Source organism: Opisthocomus hoazin, chromosome 5, assembly GCF_030867145.1.
Source record: "Opisthocomus hoazin isolate bOpiHoa1 chromosome 5, bOpiHoa1.hap1, whole genome shotgun sequence".
Taxonomy (NCBI): Eukaryota; Metazoa; Chordata; class Aves; order Opisthocomiformes; family Opisthocomidae; genus Opisthocomus; species Opisthocomus hoazin.
This window is the reverse complement of record NC_134418.1, coordinates 65,762,270-65,782,694: the sequence shown is the minus strand read 5'-3', so window position 1 is coordinate 65,782,694 and position 20,425 is coordinate 65,762,270. Positions and strand designations below refer to the sequence as shown.

The 20,425-nt window shown below is 43.2% G+C and overlaps 1 protein-coding gene across 2 annotated transcripts in view; it reads right to left on the bottom strand.

Annotated features, from left to right (window-relative positions):
- Nucleotides 1-4,037: 4,037 nt before the first annotated feature.
- Nucleotides 4,038-20,425, bottom strand: part of FHDC1 (FH2 domain containing 1) — a 37,931-nt gene continuing 21,543 nt past the window's right edge. For both annotated transcript variants that reach the window (XM_075421572.1, XM_075421573.1), the window contains exons 5-12: nucleotides 20,102-20,187; nucleotides 19,916-20,016; nucleotides 17,172-17,242; nucleotides 16,962-17,069; nucleotides 16,007-16,077; nucleotides 13,563-13,680; nucleotides 11,389-11,553; nucleotides 4,038-8,147 (exon numbers count right to left, since the gene is read on the bottom strand). In XM_075421572.1, the coding sequence (XP_075277687.1) occupies nucleotides 6,102-8,147; nucleotides 11,389-11,553; nucleotides 13,563-13,680; nucleotides 16,007-16,077; nucleotides 16,962-17,069; nucleotides 17,172-17,242; nucleotides 19,916-20,016; nucleotides 20,102-20,187 (2,766 nt within the window). In that variant the 3' untranslated portion in view covers nucleotides 4,038-6,101. The remainder of the gene's footprint in view (nucleotides 8,148-11,388; nucleotides 11,554-13,562; nucleotides 13,681-16,006; nucleotides 16,078-16,961; nucleotides 17,070-17,171; nucleotides 17,243-19,915; nucleotides 20,017-20,101; nucleotides 20,188-20,425) is intronic.

Here is a 20,425-nt window from a genome sequence, read left to right as displayed (position 1 = left end):
TATTTGAACAGATTTTCCTCACCCACCTCTGCAAAATCACGCTATGCGCTCAGCTCCGCTGCTCCCCCACCTGCCTCCCCGTAGGCTGCTCGGCGCAGGGGCTGAGCGACGTTCACAGAGAAAAGACGCAAAGATGCCCTTCTGCTCGGCAACAGCCTCCTCCAGCTACTGGCTCGCAGTGACAAGGCAAAGTTGCAAAATACAGACACGTAAACCTTCAAAATTAGGTCCATTTTGTTGCTCTATTCCCACATCTTACTGGAAGCTGGCAGCAAAAAGTCTCAGCTTGCAGATTTCGCAGACAGAGGTTTGGGGAACGACTCATGTTGGCAGTAAGAAGAAAGGAAGCGACAGAGCAAAATGGCCACTGGAGTCGGGAAACTGAGAGAAAGAAGGATGAAGCGAACGGAAGAGCACGGAAAGGCTGCCAGGTGAAAAGAAGATAAAGAAGAGGGATGAGCTATTAGTGGAGGTTGGAAAATTTAATACAGGATGATGCGAAATTGTATGAGAGGAAATAGGAGTGGGAGGAAGCGGTCATGGGACATAAAGGGCCAAATACAGCTGTAAAAGGGTGGGGAAAAATCAAAACCACATTTACACCCATTTTTCATCCTAAAAAAGGAGATTAAAGATTTGCATAGGGAATACGTCTGAATCAGTTTAAAATGCTGCGTGAGAAACACCAGAAACCACAACACGAAGTTAGCAACGTCTCACATTTTCAGGCCCCAAACGCAAGCGACTCCACCAGTTCTCAGCCCAACGCTTTCCGCAGTGATCCAGGGGAGCGAGGCACAGGGGCGTCCCAGTTTCTCCCAGAGACCGTGGTTTAAACCTGAACTTGCCAGAAACAGCAGACACTCAGGGAAGCACGAGGATGCTAATGACAGAGAGAAAAGGACCCATACGGTTCTCGCCTCCAGTGGTGCCCACCTGTTTGTCATCACCACGTTTTCCCCTATGCACGTTTCCCAGATTTCCATAGGCAGCACAGCAGTTACCGGGCTTCAGTAACTCCCAACACCTACTGCGCGCGCATCCGTCTTAGAAACATATCCAGTTCCTTCCCAGACATGTGCTAGCCCATCGGAAAGATGTAAAATCTTCCTGATTTTTAAGAAACTATCAAACATGCACACAGGCAGTCAGTTCATTTGTTTCCCTAACCCTACAGCAAGGGACCGTGAGGAGTAAGCACCAGGGAAGCGGTACAGCTGCGGGTGGTGGGTTTGCACCCGCCAGCCCTGCTGTAGCTGCTCTCTGTGCAAGGTAGCTTTTTTACTTTTAACGACAATGCAACAGAAGAGTAATGGGAAATAAAATTCATTGTAAACATTTATTTAGAAGTGGAATCAAATATTTTCTAGCCAGCTCCTTTCAGGTGCCCAGATGCACATTGCCTGTGTTCAGTTGCTAGGATCTCTGTTTCAGAGTGAAGAGGAAACAGCCACTTAGATCTGCTCTGGAGCTGAACAGAGGTCTTGCTTTTCTGCTTATTTTGCTGCCAAATCACTGAGGCCACTGCAAATATCTGGTGCCCCTGTGCAGCTGAGGGTTATTTGAAGCTACCAGCTCTATTTATCAGTCTAAGTCCTATTGTTTAAAAAAAAAAAAAAGTAGGTAGAGTTCACATCTTTCCGCCACTTGACCCAAGAGGAGGCATCAAAGCTTTTTGCCTTTTTTTCTCCCCCCTCTCCTTTTCCCAGTAAATAAGGATGGAAGAGGATAGAAAAGAAGCTGTTGTTCAGACCTGATCAAAAGCAAAAGAGACAGATCTCTGTTCAAAGGGAGCCTGTCCAGAGTCGCTGCTTCAGATGGGGTGAATGGTCTCAGAAGGGCGTGTAACCCTCTCCCCTCCGTGCAAACAAGGCCACCCTTGGTGAGCATTTGCTGGGCCACTGCAAACCTCACCCCAAACACCACCTCTAAGGTCGGGGTGCTAATGTCCCCTCTGTGCTCCCCCGTGGCTCAGTGCTAAAAGGAGGGGCATCAGCTGCAGCCTCAGCCTTCAGCCTTTTCAGACACAGAAACCAACTCTAGGGCAAGGAACAACCGCTGGCTGAAGCCATTTTCTCCACATGCAAGTAGCTGATGCCAGTGATTGCACTCTGGGAAGAGAAACGTGCTTTCTTGCAACAAGAACCTTCACATGTCCTTCGCCTCAATGTCACTTTCTTTCACAGTTGCAAGGATATTTGCTCAGCCGCCAGCTTTAACAGCGTGTGAGATTTCCAGAATTCATCTTTCAGCCAGGAGAACAAGACAGATTTTTTAATACCGGCTTACGAGTAATGAAAAAGTAATGTATTTCTGGCTATTTAGATAGTGACGTGGCTAAAACAAACGCCTTTGTTTCCAGCAGCTGCTGACAATACCTGTAGGGAGCTGTTCCCAAGGCAGCTATCTCTGGCACCGGCGGCGGGAGGATGTAAACAGAGTGCATCGAGTTAATGGAAAACACCGAGCAGCCAGACCTGAAAGGAGCTGTGCTTAGCCGAGCCTCTCTTGCAGGGATTACGTTCTCACGTGTAGCAGCAGCAGCACCAGCTTTCGGAGGGCAGGTCTTCACAGGGACGGACAGCCGGGGCTCTGCTGCAGCAGCGTCGCCCTGCCGAGGGTACGCGCGAGCTCAGGGGTCAGCGCCGAGCCGACACGCCGTACGCCCGGAGCTGGCTTGGGTCCGGTTAGGTCGGAGCTGACGTGTGGCTGTCTGTGTCCGTCCACACAGACAGACCCTGAGATCAGAAAGATGCTGGTGGGTTATTTTGAATGACATAGTCCTGACTTGCACACTGTGGGAGGCGTGATGGGAACTCTTTCTGTCTTTCTTGATAATTTAATGAGCTGTTGTAATGAGGGATGCACTGAGCCCCTCATTTGTATGCAGTTCCCACATGAGATGTGAATATTAAATTCCTCCAAGTATGAATCAGCACCTCTTACTCCCACAGCTCTTTCTTGTATCTCTCCATCTCCACCAGCTCCACAGCTCCAGGTCCCCCCACAGTCCCCTGGGCTCCCCCACCTCACTGCCACCTTTGCAGCCACCCGTGGAGAGAGACACGGCCCCAGTCACCATCAGAAGCATCGGCCATTCGGCAGAACGAAGCTGGAGAAAAGGTTTCGGCTCTCTTTTGAGAACTGACTGCAACCGGGATAGCCCCGTGGCCCGCTAGCGTTGGGAAAATTGCATGACATGGGAAATTAAACCTACAGGGCATCGCTGTCTCTGACAGCTGGTAGTTTAAATAATGAATTGGTAACCATAAACCCTTTTGAAATAAAAATGAAGTTTAAAAAACCATAAACTTCTGAGACACACCTTTTGACGGTGAAGGGCTTTCCCACGTAGATTCCACCAGCAGCCATCACTCAGCACTGGCAGACAGCAGGTGCCTGCCACTCCACATGGGGAGAGACACACTCACCAAACGAGAAAAGTCAGGGGCTCAACAAGTTTGCAAATAGCAGCAATTCCAGTCCAAAAATCATTTCCATAGCAGAGGGGAGGAAGCGCTCCCTGAGGACAAGGAGGCTGGCTGGCTCTCGCATTTTTTCTGCTGAATAGATGTTTTTTTGTATGCAGTGAAGAAGGAAAAATAAAGGGAGAATGGGACGAAATGTAAAAATTCAGAATTACAGTGTAAAAGTCACCACCTGCTCCTGCAAAACAGGCTAGTCTTTATTTCCAAAGTCCTGGGAGTTGTAAACCAGGATTTCTCAATAAAGTGTGCTAAGCTAAAAGGCATGGAGATAGCGACAGATCCAGACTTGTTAGTGCCACGAACATTTGTCTTGGCCACAACATACACTGCGTACACAAAGTGCTGCGTCTACCGTCTAATGCCTTCCACGTTCTACCCAAACCTGTGCACAAAGTCCCGCCTCAGAAGTGTTCAGAAACTGAAGTCAGATTGCGTGTCTTAGCATAAAAACAAGCCCAGCATTTTCCGCGCCAGGATTTCTGCTGTAAAGTCCTCCCTTTTGGGACCTTCCCACAGTCATCTCACCCGGACTCCAGTTGCTCGAGATCTCCAGGACCAAAGCCAAGAGTACCACAGGAAGGAGAAAGTACAAACCTCACACCCAGTAAACGGGAACTTTATTAAACTACCGAGTTACTCCGAAATGTATAAATGTTCCATTAAATACATTCAGTTTTCTTTTACACAGATTTATAGAAATTTATTTACATATTCCAAACACATTTAAATTATTTTTCAAGCCTGCTACCGATAAAATTTTTTGTTGGTTTTTTTTTTTTAAAAAAAAGGAAAAGAGCCAATCATCTGCTCTTGCAGATGTGCATACATACACACAGATAGAAACAAGAAGGGAGATGCTTTTGTATCTATCCCACAAGGGAGGCAGTACCCAAAAAGCTTACAGGGTTTCAAGCAAAAAATTCACCCTTGCCAAAAAGTGGGCTGTATAAATTCTCCCTGTGGGACAGACTCAAACAAGAGGCCCTATGCAATACTTTATGGTGTTTAGGTATGATGTCTGCATCAAGATTTGCTGGTATGTGGGAAGAGCTAAAGGCCCCTTGCTAAATTCAAAACACAAAGCTGGCTGTCCCTGATACTAGCCCATGAGAAAGAAGCACGTGAGCAATTAAACGGCTCATTCTCATTGAATTACGCTCTCCCGGCACCGAGGGATAGAGCAGACAGTTTTACCGCTAGTAAGTCAATGCTGCTTGTCCAAAGAGGTTTTCCTTTTATTTCTTATTTTATTCTTAAACGAGGCTTTATTCATAAGTGAATAAAAAGGCAACTCTTTAAATAATGTCCCTGGGAGAACAGCGATCAGTTTCCCCACCTACATACGCGTCTCTTGGGAAGACGCAAGGCATGCTGAACAAGTTTTCCCCTACTCTCTGTACCTTAGTCTGACAGGAGTTAAAATTTGTATCTGTAGGAAAAAAGAGGTCTCTATTTTCTAAAAAGCTTATCAAATACTATAATTCATCCTTTAGAGTCTTTAAACATTAAAAACCACATTTGAAGCAACCAAGGAAGTCTGCAAAAACATTGTCATGCGTAAGCTCTGTGTCTCATGCTAAATATTTATGTTGACAAGGAGAGGGAGAGGAGGAGGCAGGGAAACTAATGGCTCAGTCAGAGCCATTGCAACATTAAAGTAATTTGGTAGTAGATAAACCAGTGGAAACATGGAATGGTAAGAAAGTGCTCAGCACTACATCGCAGCCTTCAAGAGCTGAACTGCAAACAACCTTGATATGTATCATAAATATATGGCACTTCCGTATGACCAAAAGCTGGCAAGTTTGCTTGCCACCGAAACAAGTCAGGAGTAGTCATCGTCACCATGGCCACTGACGGCCCTTCCAACAGGCACGGCCTCCAGCCGTGCTACTCGATGCAGCACCAGCCATATCTACTTGCGCATGCAAGACAACGCTGCCGCATTCTTGGCGAAGAAGCCTCCTGCCCAGCAGAAAGCCTCCTCCAGACACACACACACACATTCATAAAACATGCTATAAATTCTTCAGTGAGGTTAAAGACAGCCACAAACGGCAAATGTCTTGGTTTACTGTTTTTTGGCCAGCAGTTCCCAGTCTGTCCAATTGCCAGCAACGGACTTTGCAAGAGGCAAAAAGAGTTCCTGAATCCAAGGCATTGAAAGCAATGGAAAGCACAATCACCTAAGTTCGTTTTCAGTTCCACAGGATTCACTGTGACATCGAATAAGGAACCAACCAGCACAAAGGCTTGAGGCTTAGGAGGAGTACACAAAAACTGGCCTTTATCCATGTTTTCTGTCACAAAGCGTTTCATCTCGTAGTTTAACTTCTTAAAGCTTTTTGGCTTTTGGTGACCTTCTGTATGACAAATACGTAAAGTTTTGCTGTTACGCTTGCATTCCACCACAGTAGCTTCAAATACATTCAAATTCGTAAAAAAGGATTTAGACCAGAACACAACTACTTGCCCTTTTCCAACGGTGTGCCGTAATTTAACGAGCACATGATGTTGCTTATCGGCAGTGTTACTGTTTTAAGGAATTTCACGACACAGACATCCAGTGCTTGAACAAGCATTCATGTTCCAAGATTCTAAAAAATCTCTCTCTTATTTCAGTAACGGCTTCAGTATTTTACCAATTGTGGTCCGGTTTGCATCTTTCAGTTTGAGAGAGGCCTTTTCCACTGTTCCCTGCTCCTTTGGTGCAGGCTCCGCCTTAGTGCTGACAGCTTCTCCCTGCAGGATGCTTCTTCCAACCACTCTGGCACTATTTGCTCTCTTTAAGGTACTCACACTGTTCTCCTTTGGACTCGGATCATCAGAGGTCGCTGCTGGCTTCGCTCTAGGCAGCCTCTGGGACACAGACCTTGTGATGGTTGGAGGTCTGGATGAGCTGGATAGATCCACTTTTGCACGCTTTGAAGAAGAAGCCACTGTATTCCTCGCAAAGTTTGGGACAGTGGATGGTGTTTTGGGAACGCTGACTGTGGCAACCTTGGTGTCATCTGTAGGGGTCTGGGGTTTTACACTGGAGCGACACATCTTCGTTTCGTCTAGCTTTGATTTGACATTACTCCTAACAGGTTTAGAGCTTGGCTTCTTGAGAGAGACTCTGTCCCTCTCGAAGTGAGCGCTGCTCGAGGTGACAGTGCCCCTTTGTAACCTTGGCTCTTCTACCGACATGCTGTGCCTGTAAGGACTTCTCGGCAGCGTGTCTGTCGTGCCTCGGACAGAGCTGCGACGGGACAGCCGACTTTCCACTGTAGTAGGTTCACGAAGTGCCGGCTTGGCTTCCGGCTTTTTCACACTGCTCGGCGCTCTGTTTGACCGAGAAATAGGCACCACTTTCCTCATACTTTCATTCTCAGAGGCATTCAAAGTTCTTACAGGTCTGGAAGACGGTGTGTGGCTAGGGCGAGTGCCACTGGATTTTGAGGAGCTTGGAGATCTATCCTTTAGAGAGTTTCTCTTTGATCCTGCTGGGTCTTTATTTTTTATGGCCTTTTCTTTAGGAAGGGCGTGCTTGCTATTGGCATCATCCTTATCGTTTGTGGAAGTGTGAAGAGACAGATCCTTGGCAGAAGCAGAATTCAGGTTTGAGAAGAATGTTCTAGCCCTGTACGGAGCTTCATTCCCAAAAGAGTGTGCTTTGGCAACCTCACTTCTTACCACATTGCCTGCTGATTTAAAATCATTTCCCTCTTCAGAGTCCAATGTCAAAGAACAATCAGTCGTCGTATCTGACATGTAGAACATTGGCCCATCTTCCCTACTTCCCGAAACACTTGTATCCATAGACACGGGGCTGCTGCTGCTGGGCTCCGAAGCTTCGCTCTTGCAACCCACTGCCTTGGCTTTACGGTCCTGGGGCTCTATGGAACTTCTGCAAGCTGGAGGCAGGTCGTCATCGGCAGTGCTAAGGGAATGAAAGCTCAGATCATCTAGAGTCTCCAGGTCTGCTCCACCAGCATCTTCTAAATATATCAAAGGTGTATCCTCTGCAGGCTTTGCTCCTTGAATATCAAACTTACGCAATCCTTTAACAAGTTCACGCTCCTCAATTGCAAGGGCCAGAGCATTTATGTCTGTAGACTCCTCGCAGGGCACATTGGAAGTGTGCATGTTGTAGTCGGTGCCTCTCTGTGAGTAACGGGCACCAGGACCGGTTGTGCCACTGAAGTGACTGGGCTGAGCTGGAGGCACCTGCAGTAGGCCACCGCTTCTCACTTTGGTTTCAGACTGTTGGTGTAAGTGCAAGGTATTTAAGTTGAGATCTCTTGTTTCTTTGGATTCAGTCCAGGCAACGTTTGGTCTTGCTTGTCGGGTGTTTGCACGGGGAAGGCTGTTAAACTTGTTTGGATCCTCGTCTTTTGAGATTTCCAGGAAACTCTGCAACTCCCTGTCTGCAGTAATCCCCAAAGAAAGCCGAGAGCGTCTGGAATTGGGGTTTCTGTATGAAGGACTTTGAGGTCTCTGCTGCAAGAAGGGAAGAAATTCTTCAAGTCCTTTCTTGGCCAACATCTCCACATCATTTTCACTGCTGCTCCGCCCAAAGCTCCCAAGCTCTCCAGCTGCCCAGGATCGACGCTTCTCCTCCAGCTCCTTTCGCCTTTGCAGACTATGAAGTTCCTGGATCTCTCGTTCCCTGTTTTCCTGATGAGGAAAAGCATAAACACATGGCTCAGAGGACAGTGTCCTATGCATGAGAGCATGAGAACAAGTCACACTCCTTTACCTTCCCCTTCATTTCTTCCCATCGAAGTTTGCTCCTACTGCTATCACCCTCCCCCAGCCCCTAAAACATACACACAGTAAATCACCATGGCAACCACAGCCTGCAACCATTAACCGTATGGAGAGCAGTCCCCTGCATAACCAATGCTGGCGATGCATCAGTCTTGTCCACGTAAGAAAAAAATTCACAAGTCCCTGCAGAGACCAAGAATGTGACCTATCAAACTCAAGTAGATGTCAAGTCCAGCCAAAGAGTTCCTGCTATAAGATGGACAGCTTCAAGTCCCCACCAAGTTTAAAGCTGGCAGTTTTATCAGGTGAATAAACCTCTAGTGATCATCACATTTGTATTTTAAGATGAACTTGTCAGACGAGCACACAGCCAATGTGTTTCTTCTATCCTCCCTTACTACAGTTGTGACTGTTCCTCAGCAAGTGTGCTACCTCTGACTTGAACATTACCGATTGGAAATTTTGTTAAAAGACATTACTTAATTTCATATGAAAGCAAATAGAAAAGTTTACACAATGCTTCACGATCATTATTCAGACATCAGCTGACACCACTCAAGGACCATTAATCAATGTTGCATTCCAGTTTTGGATCTTGTATTCACTGTTGGCTTAAAAAACTGGCAACTATTGTACAGAACTTGCCCAGGGCAGGCTGGAGATTTTGAGAGCTAGGCTGAGGGGTTTTGGTTCAGAAAGCCATAGAAAGAGGTAGGTTTTTTACTAAAATCGTTAGCAGTGGATTACTGCAAATATCAATGTTTTAACTGTACCTCTAGGCTTCAGATTTAATCTAGCTGAAACTTCGGCTGAACTTTCCAGGTTATTTTCTGAAATGCAGAACCTGGTTTTCTACAGCCAGCACAGCTATAGCAAAAGACAGAAGGGGGAGGCGAGTCTTTACAGAGGATTTACAATTACACAGTTTTCCAGCACGTTGTTAAATCTGTTCTGAGCAGTGACACACTGTTTTAAAAAAAACACACCTATATTTGTCTGAGGCACTGTCTAGTTTGATCTTCCCATTGTTGTGACAACAGAAGAGCTGCACAACTAGAAAAAGTCACCTAAAAGCTTTCAGTAAACAAAAGCCTAATGCTGAGGCTCTTTTTGATGAATGGGTTGATCTACACCTCTTAAAGTGGATTTGAGACTACACTGGGCTCTGAAAGATAAGATGCATTAGAGACCTAAGAAACCTGAACAGCTAAGAAAGGAAAAAGAAAAAAACTTGCATGTCAGGAAAAAGGTCTGTGGCAGGGAGCTTTCTTTCACAGGTATGGAATTACAGAATGCATTCTTGCCAAATGCTAAAGCTCAACTTTAAATATCCCATTGTAAAGACAAATGGTTAAAAATAGTTGTAGATATTATTATTATATTCTATATGAGACAAAGAACATTTTAACCTCACCCAAAACATGTTTCAGGAGATTTTATTCAAGTGAAAAATCTATTTTAAGCACATGTAGATATGTTAAAGAATTGCAAAAAAATGTTTACACATTTGAAATATGTGCACGTGGCCATTATGGCATAAGCCATCTTTTTTAGACTGCTGGCTGTGCTGTCCACACATCACACTCATTTGTCAGAACTGCAATCTTTATTCTGAATGGTTCTGTTAATTTTGTAGGGACAGAGGTTAGTCCCCACAAAATACCTAGTTAGCAAATCTCCTCAATGTTTGCGAATCAGAGACTAATTTGTTGGTTTTAGAGTGTAACTACAGAGAGAGGAAGGAAGATCGCCATTGGACCCTGAAGTAACTGCTATCCAACAACCACTTGCAATGTTCGACTATGAATTAAATGCCCCATCCCAAATAATTGAATGTGTATGCATGAAGTCACCTCTCATTAAAATGTCTGCAACAGTTACCACCATTTGGTTTTACATATTTGTATAATGTTCACACATGTGCATAACTACATGCTATCTTGGGTGGTAAAGGGTAGGCAAACTAATGGTACAACAGGCATGTCAGCTGAACATCCTGTCGGCTTGCTATAAATCAAGATTGTTCTCTCTCTGAACTAACACCCTTATACAAAGTGCTGTCCAATGCAGATTGCATAAGGCAGAAAAAGAAAGAAATGTGTGGATCCGTCTCATTCATGCTATTTATAAAGGCATAAAAACCATCTGTAACAACAGGCAGACTTTGCTGAACCAAAACTGTAACCTGTGCTGATACCACTCCTTCATCTTGGTATACTTCTTGAATTATTTGGGACCAATTTAGGGTACTCAGCAAATGAATGGTCAACACTGGGGATGAGGTATCTTTGTACCATAGGCCTGTTTAATTTCTTGAGTTTTCACCCACAAAAAGCATTTGAAAGAACAAAGTAGAAGACACAGTCCTTACTTTACTTGGTGAAGTGTGTCTAGTCATGTAAAGGAGGGCAGTGGAGAGCCTGAGCTAGTGCTGATTCAGGTGAGTACGTCCATGCAACAGGGTGCCACATCTCAAGGCCTTTCCAGTGATCTAACATTACCAGTCCAGGGCCTGAATAGTGAGCACCAGTCAGGAAGTCTGTGCAATCTGTTTCACCGCTCAGCTTAGCAATCACCAACCTCCTCACGAAAAGAGAAGGAAGGAGTCCCCTTACAAGTAGCCCTGTAGGCTACCCTGAGGTATATCATCTCAATGGTCGAGTCAGCCTGAAGCAGAAGTAACGGTTTTAAACTAAGGGAGGGTAGATTTAGACTGGATATAAGGAAAAAATTTTTAACAAGGGTGGTGAAACACTGGAACAGGTTGCCCAGAGACGTGGTCGATGCCCCATCCCTGGGAACATTCAAGGTCAGGTTGGATGGGGCTCTGAGCAACCTGATCTAGTGGTAGATGTCCCTGCTCACTGTGGGGGGTTGGGCTGGATGACCTCTAAAGGTCCTTTCCAACCCAAAGCATTCTATGATTCTATGCAGAGCAACGCGACTGCACACGGGGCTGGGCAGAATGATCATTTCCCACCTGCCTTCTGGCAAGGAATGCCTACAAGAGGGCAGTCTGTTGTAGCCATTCAAGCAAATATATCAAATACCACAAGGTATAAAATGTCCCCTGTGCAGAAAAAAAAACTTAATTCATGAGAGCCAACATCTATTTCAAATGCATGAGAATCTCATTCATTGCTCTTACCTTAACAGCCTTGTTGAATCTTACACAGAATTCCTTAAATATCTGGAAACATTCATCCAACTTCATAGTTTCTTTATCTTCACAGAAAAAGTCAATGAGAGCATTTCCCTCCTTTTGTAATTCTTTTTTCTGGTGTTCAAGCTCCTTTAGATGTCTTACAGCAAACTGTAGCAAAAAACATACATGGCATGAACCAGACAGAAAAATCAAAGTCACAACAGGTCATGTATATGTTAGGAACTTTTGAAATTTATGTTCCAACCTCGGAGCTGTTATATAGCCCAGGACAGTGACCACTTCGGAGCCCCTTGAAAGCATCACAAGTGTGATTTTCCCATTTTCCCTGCCACTTTCAACTAAACATAAATGGATTAATACTTGCTCCCTACTTTTCCCCCAAAAACGTGGATAAAATCATGGATATACATCACAGAATCAACTCCTTCCTAAGATGTCCCTAAACCACAATAAAAAAGGTTGACATGCCAGAAAGGTAAGGAACCGCTGGAAATATGTGTATTTTAAGACATCCACAAAACATCCCCCTAAAGTACCACTTTGAATCATAAGTGTAGAGCTATACAGACAGGGTTGGAGTGGATTAGTGGACTTCTCATGAGGAAGAGAATAAGGCTATGGTTAGACTTCGAGCAGCAGAACTCCTTGAAACACTTTCAGCAGCTGCCTCTCTGTCTCCCATCTGCCATTCACTTCCACCCTTGCACAATCCCAAATCTGAGGTCACATGTGACTCAAAGTAACCTGGGGAGAAAAGTTAATTTTCAGACAAATCTGTCCTCTGACACTGTCCAACTCATGATGACCTAAATACTTTTGATACTGCAGCAGTAGTGTGGGAATAGGCAGCTGGAGGCACTGGTAACCGTTTAAGCCAGCCCTGCTGCACAAAGTTACTTGGCAAATGATGCCAGTAGGGTAGGAATAAATCTTACTTGTTAGTCTTTTAAAAAAACAAAAGCACCCAATAAAAAGCTGGACTGAAGATAAACTGGACAATTGATAAAAGCATACGCAGAAAATTAGTTCCTCCCACATATTTCAGTAATTTATTCATGAGGATTAGATAATGAAAGCTGACTTTTAAATCAGCTTGGTTATCACCTGTAATTTAGAAACAAATACCGGAAGTATTTATGTAAGGCATGCATTTGTAAAATGATTTTTTCCCCAACATTTCTTTTGGAATGTGGCCTACACAAGGTTGTAGTGTTACATAAAATCAGCTATTAAATTAAGAAAAATCCCAAACATGTTAGAACATAACATTAAAGAGTCTGGGTGCAATGGATAAAAGCCAATAATGCAGAGTGAATGAGGACAGGTATTTCAATCTTAACCCGCCCCTTTCTTCATCAACTTCTCATCTGCCGAAAAACTTCAGGGACTATTAACTACATTTGCAAGTTGAAAATCAGGGCGGGTTAAGTTCTAGATCAACACCTGCTTTCTTAATTTTAATAATTATCTACAGCGTGAAACAGAAAAATCATTTTATTGAACTATAATACATATTTCTCCAGGCATCACCACATACTCGGAAAATACCAAGAACTCTGCTTCAAAGGTAAGTGCTTTGCACATTCATGTCGTTAAAGTCACAGCAGTACTAAAAAAGAAAAGGAGAATCCACCCAGAAGTAATGGTACAGCTCAGAATTATACATTCTGTGCTAAGGGTAAACTAGTACAGAGAACAGTCTCTTAACCTTCCAGTTTCTAACAAGATCTCTTCAGTCACCCAGCAATCAGGATTCATACACATAGCATGCCTCAGCTAAAACTGACATGCTCCAGTATAACATAACATGCAGATACTATATTTTGGGCAGCTGTGAAGTACTAAACCAGAGACCAATCCAAATTGTCTTATATTTTAACTAGTGATCTTCATCAGTCATTTCACAGGCATTAAACACGCTTGCCTAACAAGCCTCAGGCAATGTACACTCAATATCCCTCCCTGTAAAAACACAGTCCTTCCAACACTCTCGCCTGACAAACAGCATGTAGCTGGAGCACCTCTGTACCACTGATAGGGTAGACATATAAAAACAACGCTTCTGTTTATTAACGTGTCCACACAAATTACACTTAGCTAAGGAATGGTGCTGTATTCAGGCGACAACAACACATTAACATGGATATCCTACAAACCTGGAGAAAGTTTTCCATCTGCTGAAAGAGTTTTGGGTCTCGTCGAATGCTGTCTTTAACAGATCTTGCCTTGAAAGACAGTGAGTGGAGCTCTGCTTCTACATTTTCAATGGATAACCTAAAAACAGCATATACAGAGTATGTTTATTAAGGGGGAAAGGAGTTGCGCGCAGGTTAGCCACAATACGCTTCAAAAATAGATGTTTAACATGAGGTGCAACCTGGCTATCAAACAAGACCTGCCTGTTCAGGAGATTTTTCAGAGCAGACACTGAAAGTTAGGAGAGCAATAAGCACACTTCTTCTTATTTGCAACCTGAAAAGATTCCCATGGGGTATGGTTTCACGAGTAACTCCAGCCAGTCCTACCCAACCTTACCATGAGAAAGGGTAGTGCTGCCCTGCCTCTGACCAGGTGTTCCTTTTCTTTCTCCGGTGCCTGTGCTAGCACTCATTTTCTAGATGGCCAGCCATATCTGCGTGCTGAAAACTAACCTAGGAAAAGGACAAACCAATTTGCTTCCTGATGGATCATTTGCTTGGTACAGCTGATTACATGACTGGGTCACAAGGGATTATCAGCCAGGACTACCCATTTTGACAGTAGTATTTGGCATCACGAAACTGCACGTTACGTTCTTCTAAGCAGTCACAGCAATGCAGCCTACACAGTCTCAACTCAGCAGTTACAACATGTCATCCTTCTACCACGTACCAGCAGCAGAGCTACTCCTGTGGAGAAGTAACTCAGAAATCAAAGACCACAGGAAAGAGCTCTGATCTGACGTAATCTAAGCGTTATCCTGGGAGATCCACGTTCCATACAATGGGAGCTCCCACCTAAATCTCTGTCACTTTGAGGGTAAACGCTTCTAAATATATGGCATTTCCTTCACAAGAGAACTGAGCTTTGCCTAGGAACTGAAGCACTACAGTTTCCAAAATGATAAAAATTAACAACTGTACACATGCTCCTAACTAAGGTCATTTCACCAGCAGCATGACTTTAAAACAACAAAGCTGACAAATTTGTGGCAGACTGACTGAAGTGCACATGGCAGTGGATGGTGACAGCATGCATAAGTTTTCCAGTGCACGCACAAATTAATGTAATGCATGCTGTTTTTTCTCTGCTTATTACTTCATCTGCAAAGGTTAGTTCCCTGTTCTGGGCAGATCATGGGAGGTTTTGCAAATAAGAAAAGTAGTAGAAGATACAGGCTTTATTTTTCTGCCTGTGAAGGAGGAAGAGGATGGCCGACATGTGAAGAAGGCAAGACAATAAAAAAATAAAGAACACAACGGTAGTTGTTTTAACATGCTCTAATTGGGAGGATTTATGAGCAACCTGTACATGACAGTTGTCTCTAATAAAGATCTTCCTCGTGCCCAATGGTGAGACAGGTATTTCGTTCTGTTTCATTTTCCTGTACAGAGTGCATTCCCTGAACAGATTCCAGCATGAGTTGCAACAGAAGATTTTCAGCAGCAATGAATGTGATCAAAGAACAAAACAGTCAGAAAAAACATCACCAGATTCGGGATTCTGCCTGTTCCCCTGCTGTTTGCCAGGGGGCTTGGATGCTGAGGGAAGCTACATTCCCCAGCAGGCCACGTGGCAGACTGCCAAAGCGGTGTGTGGGTTGGATGGCAGAAAGCCACACAGGTGGTCCCTCAAAAATTTTCTGATTAACTCCATGGCCACTCCTTTCCTCAGAAGATTTCAGAGTCCTCTGCAGACATTACTTAACCCTGCATCAGATCTAAGAGATTGGATCCATTTTACAGCTGGGAAAAAAATGTAAATAGATTGCCCAAAGCTCAAGAGTAAGGAAGTAGCAAAATTGGGAGCAGAACTCCAGCACTGCTAGCTTCCAGTTTGGGGCTTTAGAACACACTGTCTCACAAAAGCAAGGACAGTTATCGAGGTACAAATCAGGTTCAATTTAAAATTATGCAGATAGAGACTTTAAGATGAAAGTAATACAAAGCCCCAAACCCTTCAGATATTCCATTCACGACAGAAATGGAGAAGCAAACAAAACATCAAAAAGCATCTAACAGCAGCGAGGGCCAGTACCTGTACCTGGTACCAGATTGGAAAAAGTATTGTAGCTCAGAGAAAGATGAAAACCGGTTTACGGAAAAACAGTAACATGCTTTAGTTCAATCTCCTAAAAATAATATACACGCACATGTGTTTGACAGACACAAATCTACCAAAAACCTGTGGAGATCATGTCATAAAAAGCCGCGTACCTGAAGGCACATTGCAGGCATACTTCTGCTAGCAAATGGAAATGAAGCCCTCAAAGCTATAGCGAACATTTGTAAAGATCTCAGTTTTTGTGCCAAGACATCTCTGAATAAGCCTCATTGCTTCACAAATAAGAAAATTCCAAGCCACAGTCTAAGCGTAAGTTCTCTGTTTTCTTTTGACTTACCTGGCGGCATCATGAACAGCCCTAATTTTTTCTGAGAAGTTGAGAAGAGCAGCATCTTTCTTTTGGGCTTCCTGAAACAAACAGAACAAAACCAAAACACACACAATCCATTAACATTCCACCATCACGCCAAAATCCCTAAGTCCAGCAGTTCTAAAGCCTCTGGGAGGGCACTTCAAGGTTTCTCTCCCACACTGTTTTCCTTCCCGTTCAATCCTAACACAATTGAGCACTGGACATCCCTTAACCAAACACAGGGATCAGAACTAGAAACTTTAAACAACAGCTTCGGTTTTGCAGTGCACAATAATAGCTGCTTCTGCCAGTGAACACAAGCCACATGTATTAATAGGGAATGTCAGGGAAAGAACAATTTACTGATGCCCATTGTTTAAGCAGATACACTGTTTCCTGCACAAACATCAATTAATACTCCATTGTTAGCTGACTAGAAATCTGTTAAGCCGGTTTGTACACAGATAACCAAATCCACATATGGAAGCACTGAAATTCTCTCCCTTCTAAAATCAATAAGTTTGAAAGGAAGGAAAAATAACTTGAAAAAAGTCTGCAGCAGCTTTAAAAATACACGTCAGTCACTGAGGGAGGAAAAAAACCCCACCCTACCAAAAACTCTACTCAAAAGATTCAAGGGAATGAGTTTTTATCAAAATAAGCCACCACCCCAGTGTAAGAATTCAGGACCATAAGATAAAAGCTACAATGGGGAAGTCAGATGAAGACAAGCTTTTACATGATATAAAAAAACTCAAGTTTTCCATGGGTTTCTGGATAGATGACCAGACATAAGTAAACTGGTGACTTCTGTGGCAGCAGAAGAAAGGTGAGGATTAGCTGTAGAAAAGCTACTTTTTCTGACGCACATGGCCCCTTCTACATCTACGGCTCTACATCTGTAGCAGTTGCTTACACCAGCAAAATAGTTTTTCTGTACCAGAGCAACAAAATGCAGCAGACTCATCCCAGGTTTGTTTGCCTTTGTGTCCGCCAGCTTGAGCAGTGATGACAGTTTAAATCCAACAGCATTGCCAGCATAACCTCCCTAAAAAGAAATGAGCAAACAGCTGAGGCATGACATCAATGGACTGCAATACTAACAAGGAAGTTTGGTCAATCAGCCATCTCCATTTTGGTTGTCGCTTACCGCATTCATAATATTCCCAGCCTGAAGGACCAAGTGCAATATGGAATGCAGCTCCTCACAAGTCATTAATTCTGTAAGGAACAAGAAAATTGCTGTCTAACAACTCTTTGTTTAGAAATATACATGGTCAGTTACCAAACTCCTCTTCACCTCAAGCTTTTAAAGGTGAAAAATTTTATTTTAACAGGAAACTACAACAAACTGAAAAGGTTGTGGGGAAAAAAACTGGTACCACATAATTCAAAGTCACAAGCACAACTGACAAACCTCAAGTATATGTTCAGACCTCAGCTTTGCAAGTGTAGTATTTCCAAGGCAACTCCCAGTAGCTCACAAAAATATTTGAGGTCTAATCCTGCAGTGTGCAAGGTGTTTCATGCAAGTGGTTAAGTATCCTCACCACCTACTAATTTCAGTGTGAGGCAAGTGTTCTGCACCTTGCAGGATCCATCTGCCAGGATTGGGCTTTTGAACAATTATTCTTTTTCTGGGAGACTTAGCCACCATGCCTGAAAAGATAACAGGCAATGTTTAAATTTTCCTTGCTTTTCCCACCCCCACTATGAATCATTCTTTTACTTCTGTATGATCACCAACTCAGAGTAGCATTTATTTTACTTCAGTCACATCAAAGATGATTTACAACAGTTATATTCAGTGTGATGCAAAGAGTCAAATGGAGTAAAACCGCCTTTTAAAGCTTTTCAATCACAGAAACCCATTTTGTATCTATTTCATTTTTTTGCAAAATGCACAGTAGCGCTCTGTCTGAATTCATACACCTTTTCATCCAGTCACATATAAACACAAAACAATACACACGCTTAAAAGTCACCAGGAGGGAGTGCCTTAGAAATAAGGTACAGAAATTCAGAACTGTGAAGACTTAATATATTAGCATTACACAAGTGGCACCACAAACCAAGTAACTCCAAATTTGCAAGTTCCCATATGGCAAGAAAAATAACATGAACTGGTTTTAATGTAAGGTACTGTATCTTACACCGATTAACATAATAGTAAAAGGTGGAGCATAAATAATTTAGAAAACTATTTTGCTTCGAAGTTCACATTCTATAATCTACTCTGCATTTAACTGCTCAACACAATACACTAATCTATCATTCTGGAAGCAGAGAGCCCTTGTATCTTTGGATTTCACTCTTGGCAGCCTAAAGACATAGAACTAATTAAATAACCTTTGATCTAACAAACTATAGGTAAGGAAGAAAGAGGAGAGAACAAAAAAGGAGAATACCAAATTTAATAAGGCCAAGAGGAGAAGTCAACATCTAAAGACTTTGCATAGTAAGAGCCTGCTCAGCATCACTATGAGATACATCCATTTGCAGGCTAGATAAGAACCCATCAGGCTATTTAGACCATCCTAACCCTTAGTAATTATCAGCATTAGAATTAAGCAAATATTCTCTCAGCTTAATTACAAGGAAAGAAACATAGGAGATGGGAACAGAAAAGTAGACATAATGCCCAAACAACTTCGGGCTATCAACAAACCCTGAAGTGAAAAGACCAAATGGTGGAGAGCACGTGACACAAGTGGACTGCAAGGAGGGAAGCTCCGTCAGTCTGATCTGCATGACTAGCTTGATGCAGGAGCCAGGGACCAAAGCGTCTCCTCTGGAGGGAATGAATTCAGCAGTTCACAGATGTCCTGGGTGAAGGACATGAGGGACAACAGGGCGTGGCTGCTTTTATGTATAACATATTCCCTCACACGTCTGTTGCTCAAAACACAAAGAACAATCATTTGAAAGAGTTCCCAACACAAGGCCAAACTCAAACCTCAGCCTAAGCTAAGGCACATTTTTCTGAGTCAAGAAGGACCAGTTCAGTCCCCGCTAGTGTGAAAAACACACCAAGCTTTTCTCCTTTTACTTTCACTAAAAACGACTCTCCTAAGCACTCGGTGCTCATAGTTGAATATTTTTACTACTGTGCCTTTTTATACCACTAGCAGCTGTCTGAACAGTGCTCTAGTAGCCTGTCAAAAGAACTGCCAGCATGAAATGGGAATTTCATATTGAGGAACAGAACAAATAGGCAATCAAGGCATTTGAAAGGTCAGCATTAACGTTTAAATGAAACCAGGAAATGAACTATTATCCTGCAGAGTAGAAGACACCAGATTACCTTACAAATAACCAGATGCAGCATTTCAAAACTTGTGAAATGTAGAAAACATGCAGAGTACAAAAGAGAAATACACAGAACAAAAGCAGAAAACAAAGGAATAGCAATAGTATAAAGTCTCCACAATAAAAGATTTTAGCCCACCAATACTGCCACCTCAAAAAGGCAACAGTATACAGGGAAAATTGGAAACCATACAGTGATTTTCCCTATGGATCTCTGAAAGAGTGAGCAGAAAGGTGTAACAGCCACATTCAATCAGAGAGACAGCGACACATGAATGAGCAAACTGCACTCCAAAGACAGTTTATCCTAATTTGGCCACAGACACCTTTGCTTCTCTCTGTTTTGGATAAACAGCTTGTAGGCTTTGGTCACGAACTCATTGCTAGTGCGCCCAAAGTCTCCAGATTTTTGATTCTGGAAGCAAAGATTCGCCAGGCACACCCTGACGGCATTTGTCAGAGGGGAGTTAGCTTCCATTTAATAGCTAAGGTACCTGAAATTCAAGCTCTAGTCTTCATAATGCAGACTAATTAACATGCTGACAAAAACAAGAGTATTATGCATGTCCCAACATGCTTAATTACCTTTTGTGGCCCGTCTTATAATTTTCATGTCATCCTGCAGAGAAGCACAGGAGGGTGAGAATTCCCTCTCTAACACCATGGCTTCAATCCTAAGAGCATAGCTGGAGCACACAAACAAACAGGTTTAGAGCTGACAGCCAAAAAAGAACATTTATCATGTACAGAATAAACCTAGTATCTCCTTACTTTGGCACCTGGATTAGTAAATACATGAAGGAATCAGCTTGAGACAGTTTTGATACATCTCCATCAAAGGCTTTTAATTTCTTTACCTAGAAAAGAGAAAAAAACACTAGCAAAGAATTTTATCAAAGATCAAGATTAACTTGACTTTGGAAGGAGACACCTTGAAAAGCAGTAAGTTTAACAGGAGTCATTACAGAGTCCACTCAGTGACTGACTGAATGGCTTCAGTGTCCAAGCTCCTGTAATTTGCACACACCCCAACCATAAAAAAATAAAACCAGTAACATCACTCTTGTCCCAAAAACCTAGCTACAGAGTCCAGCA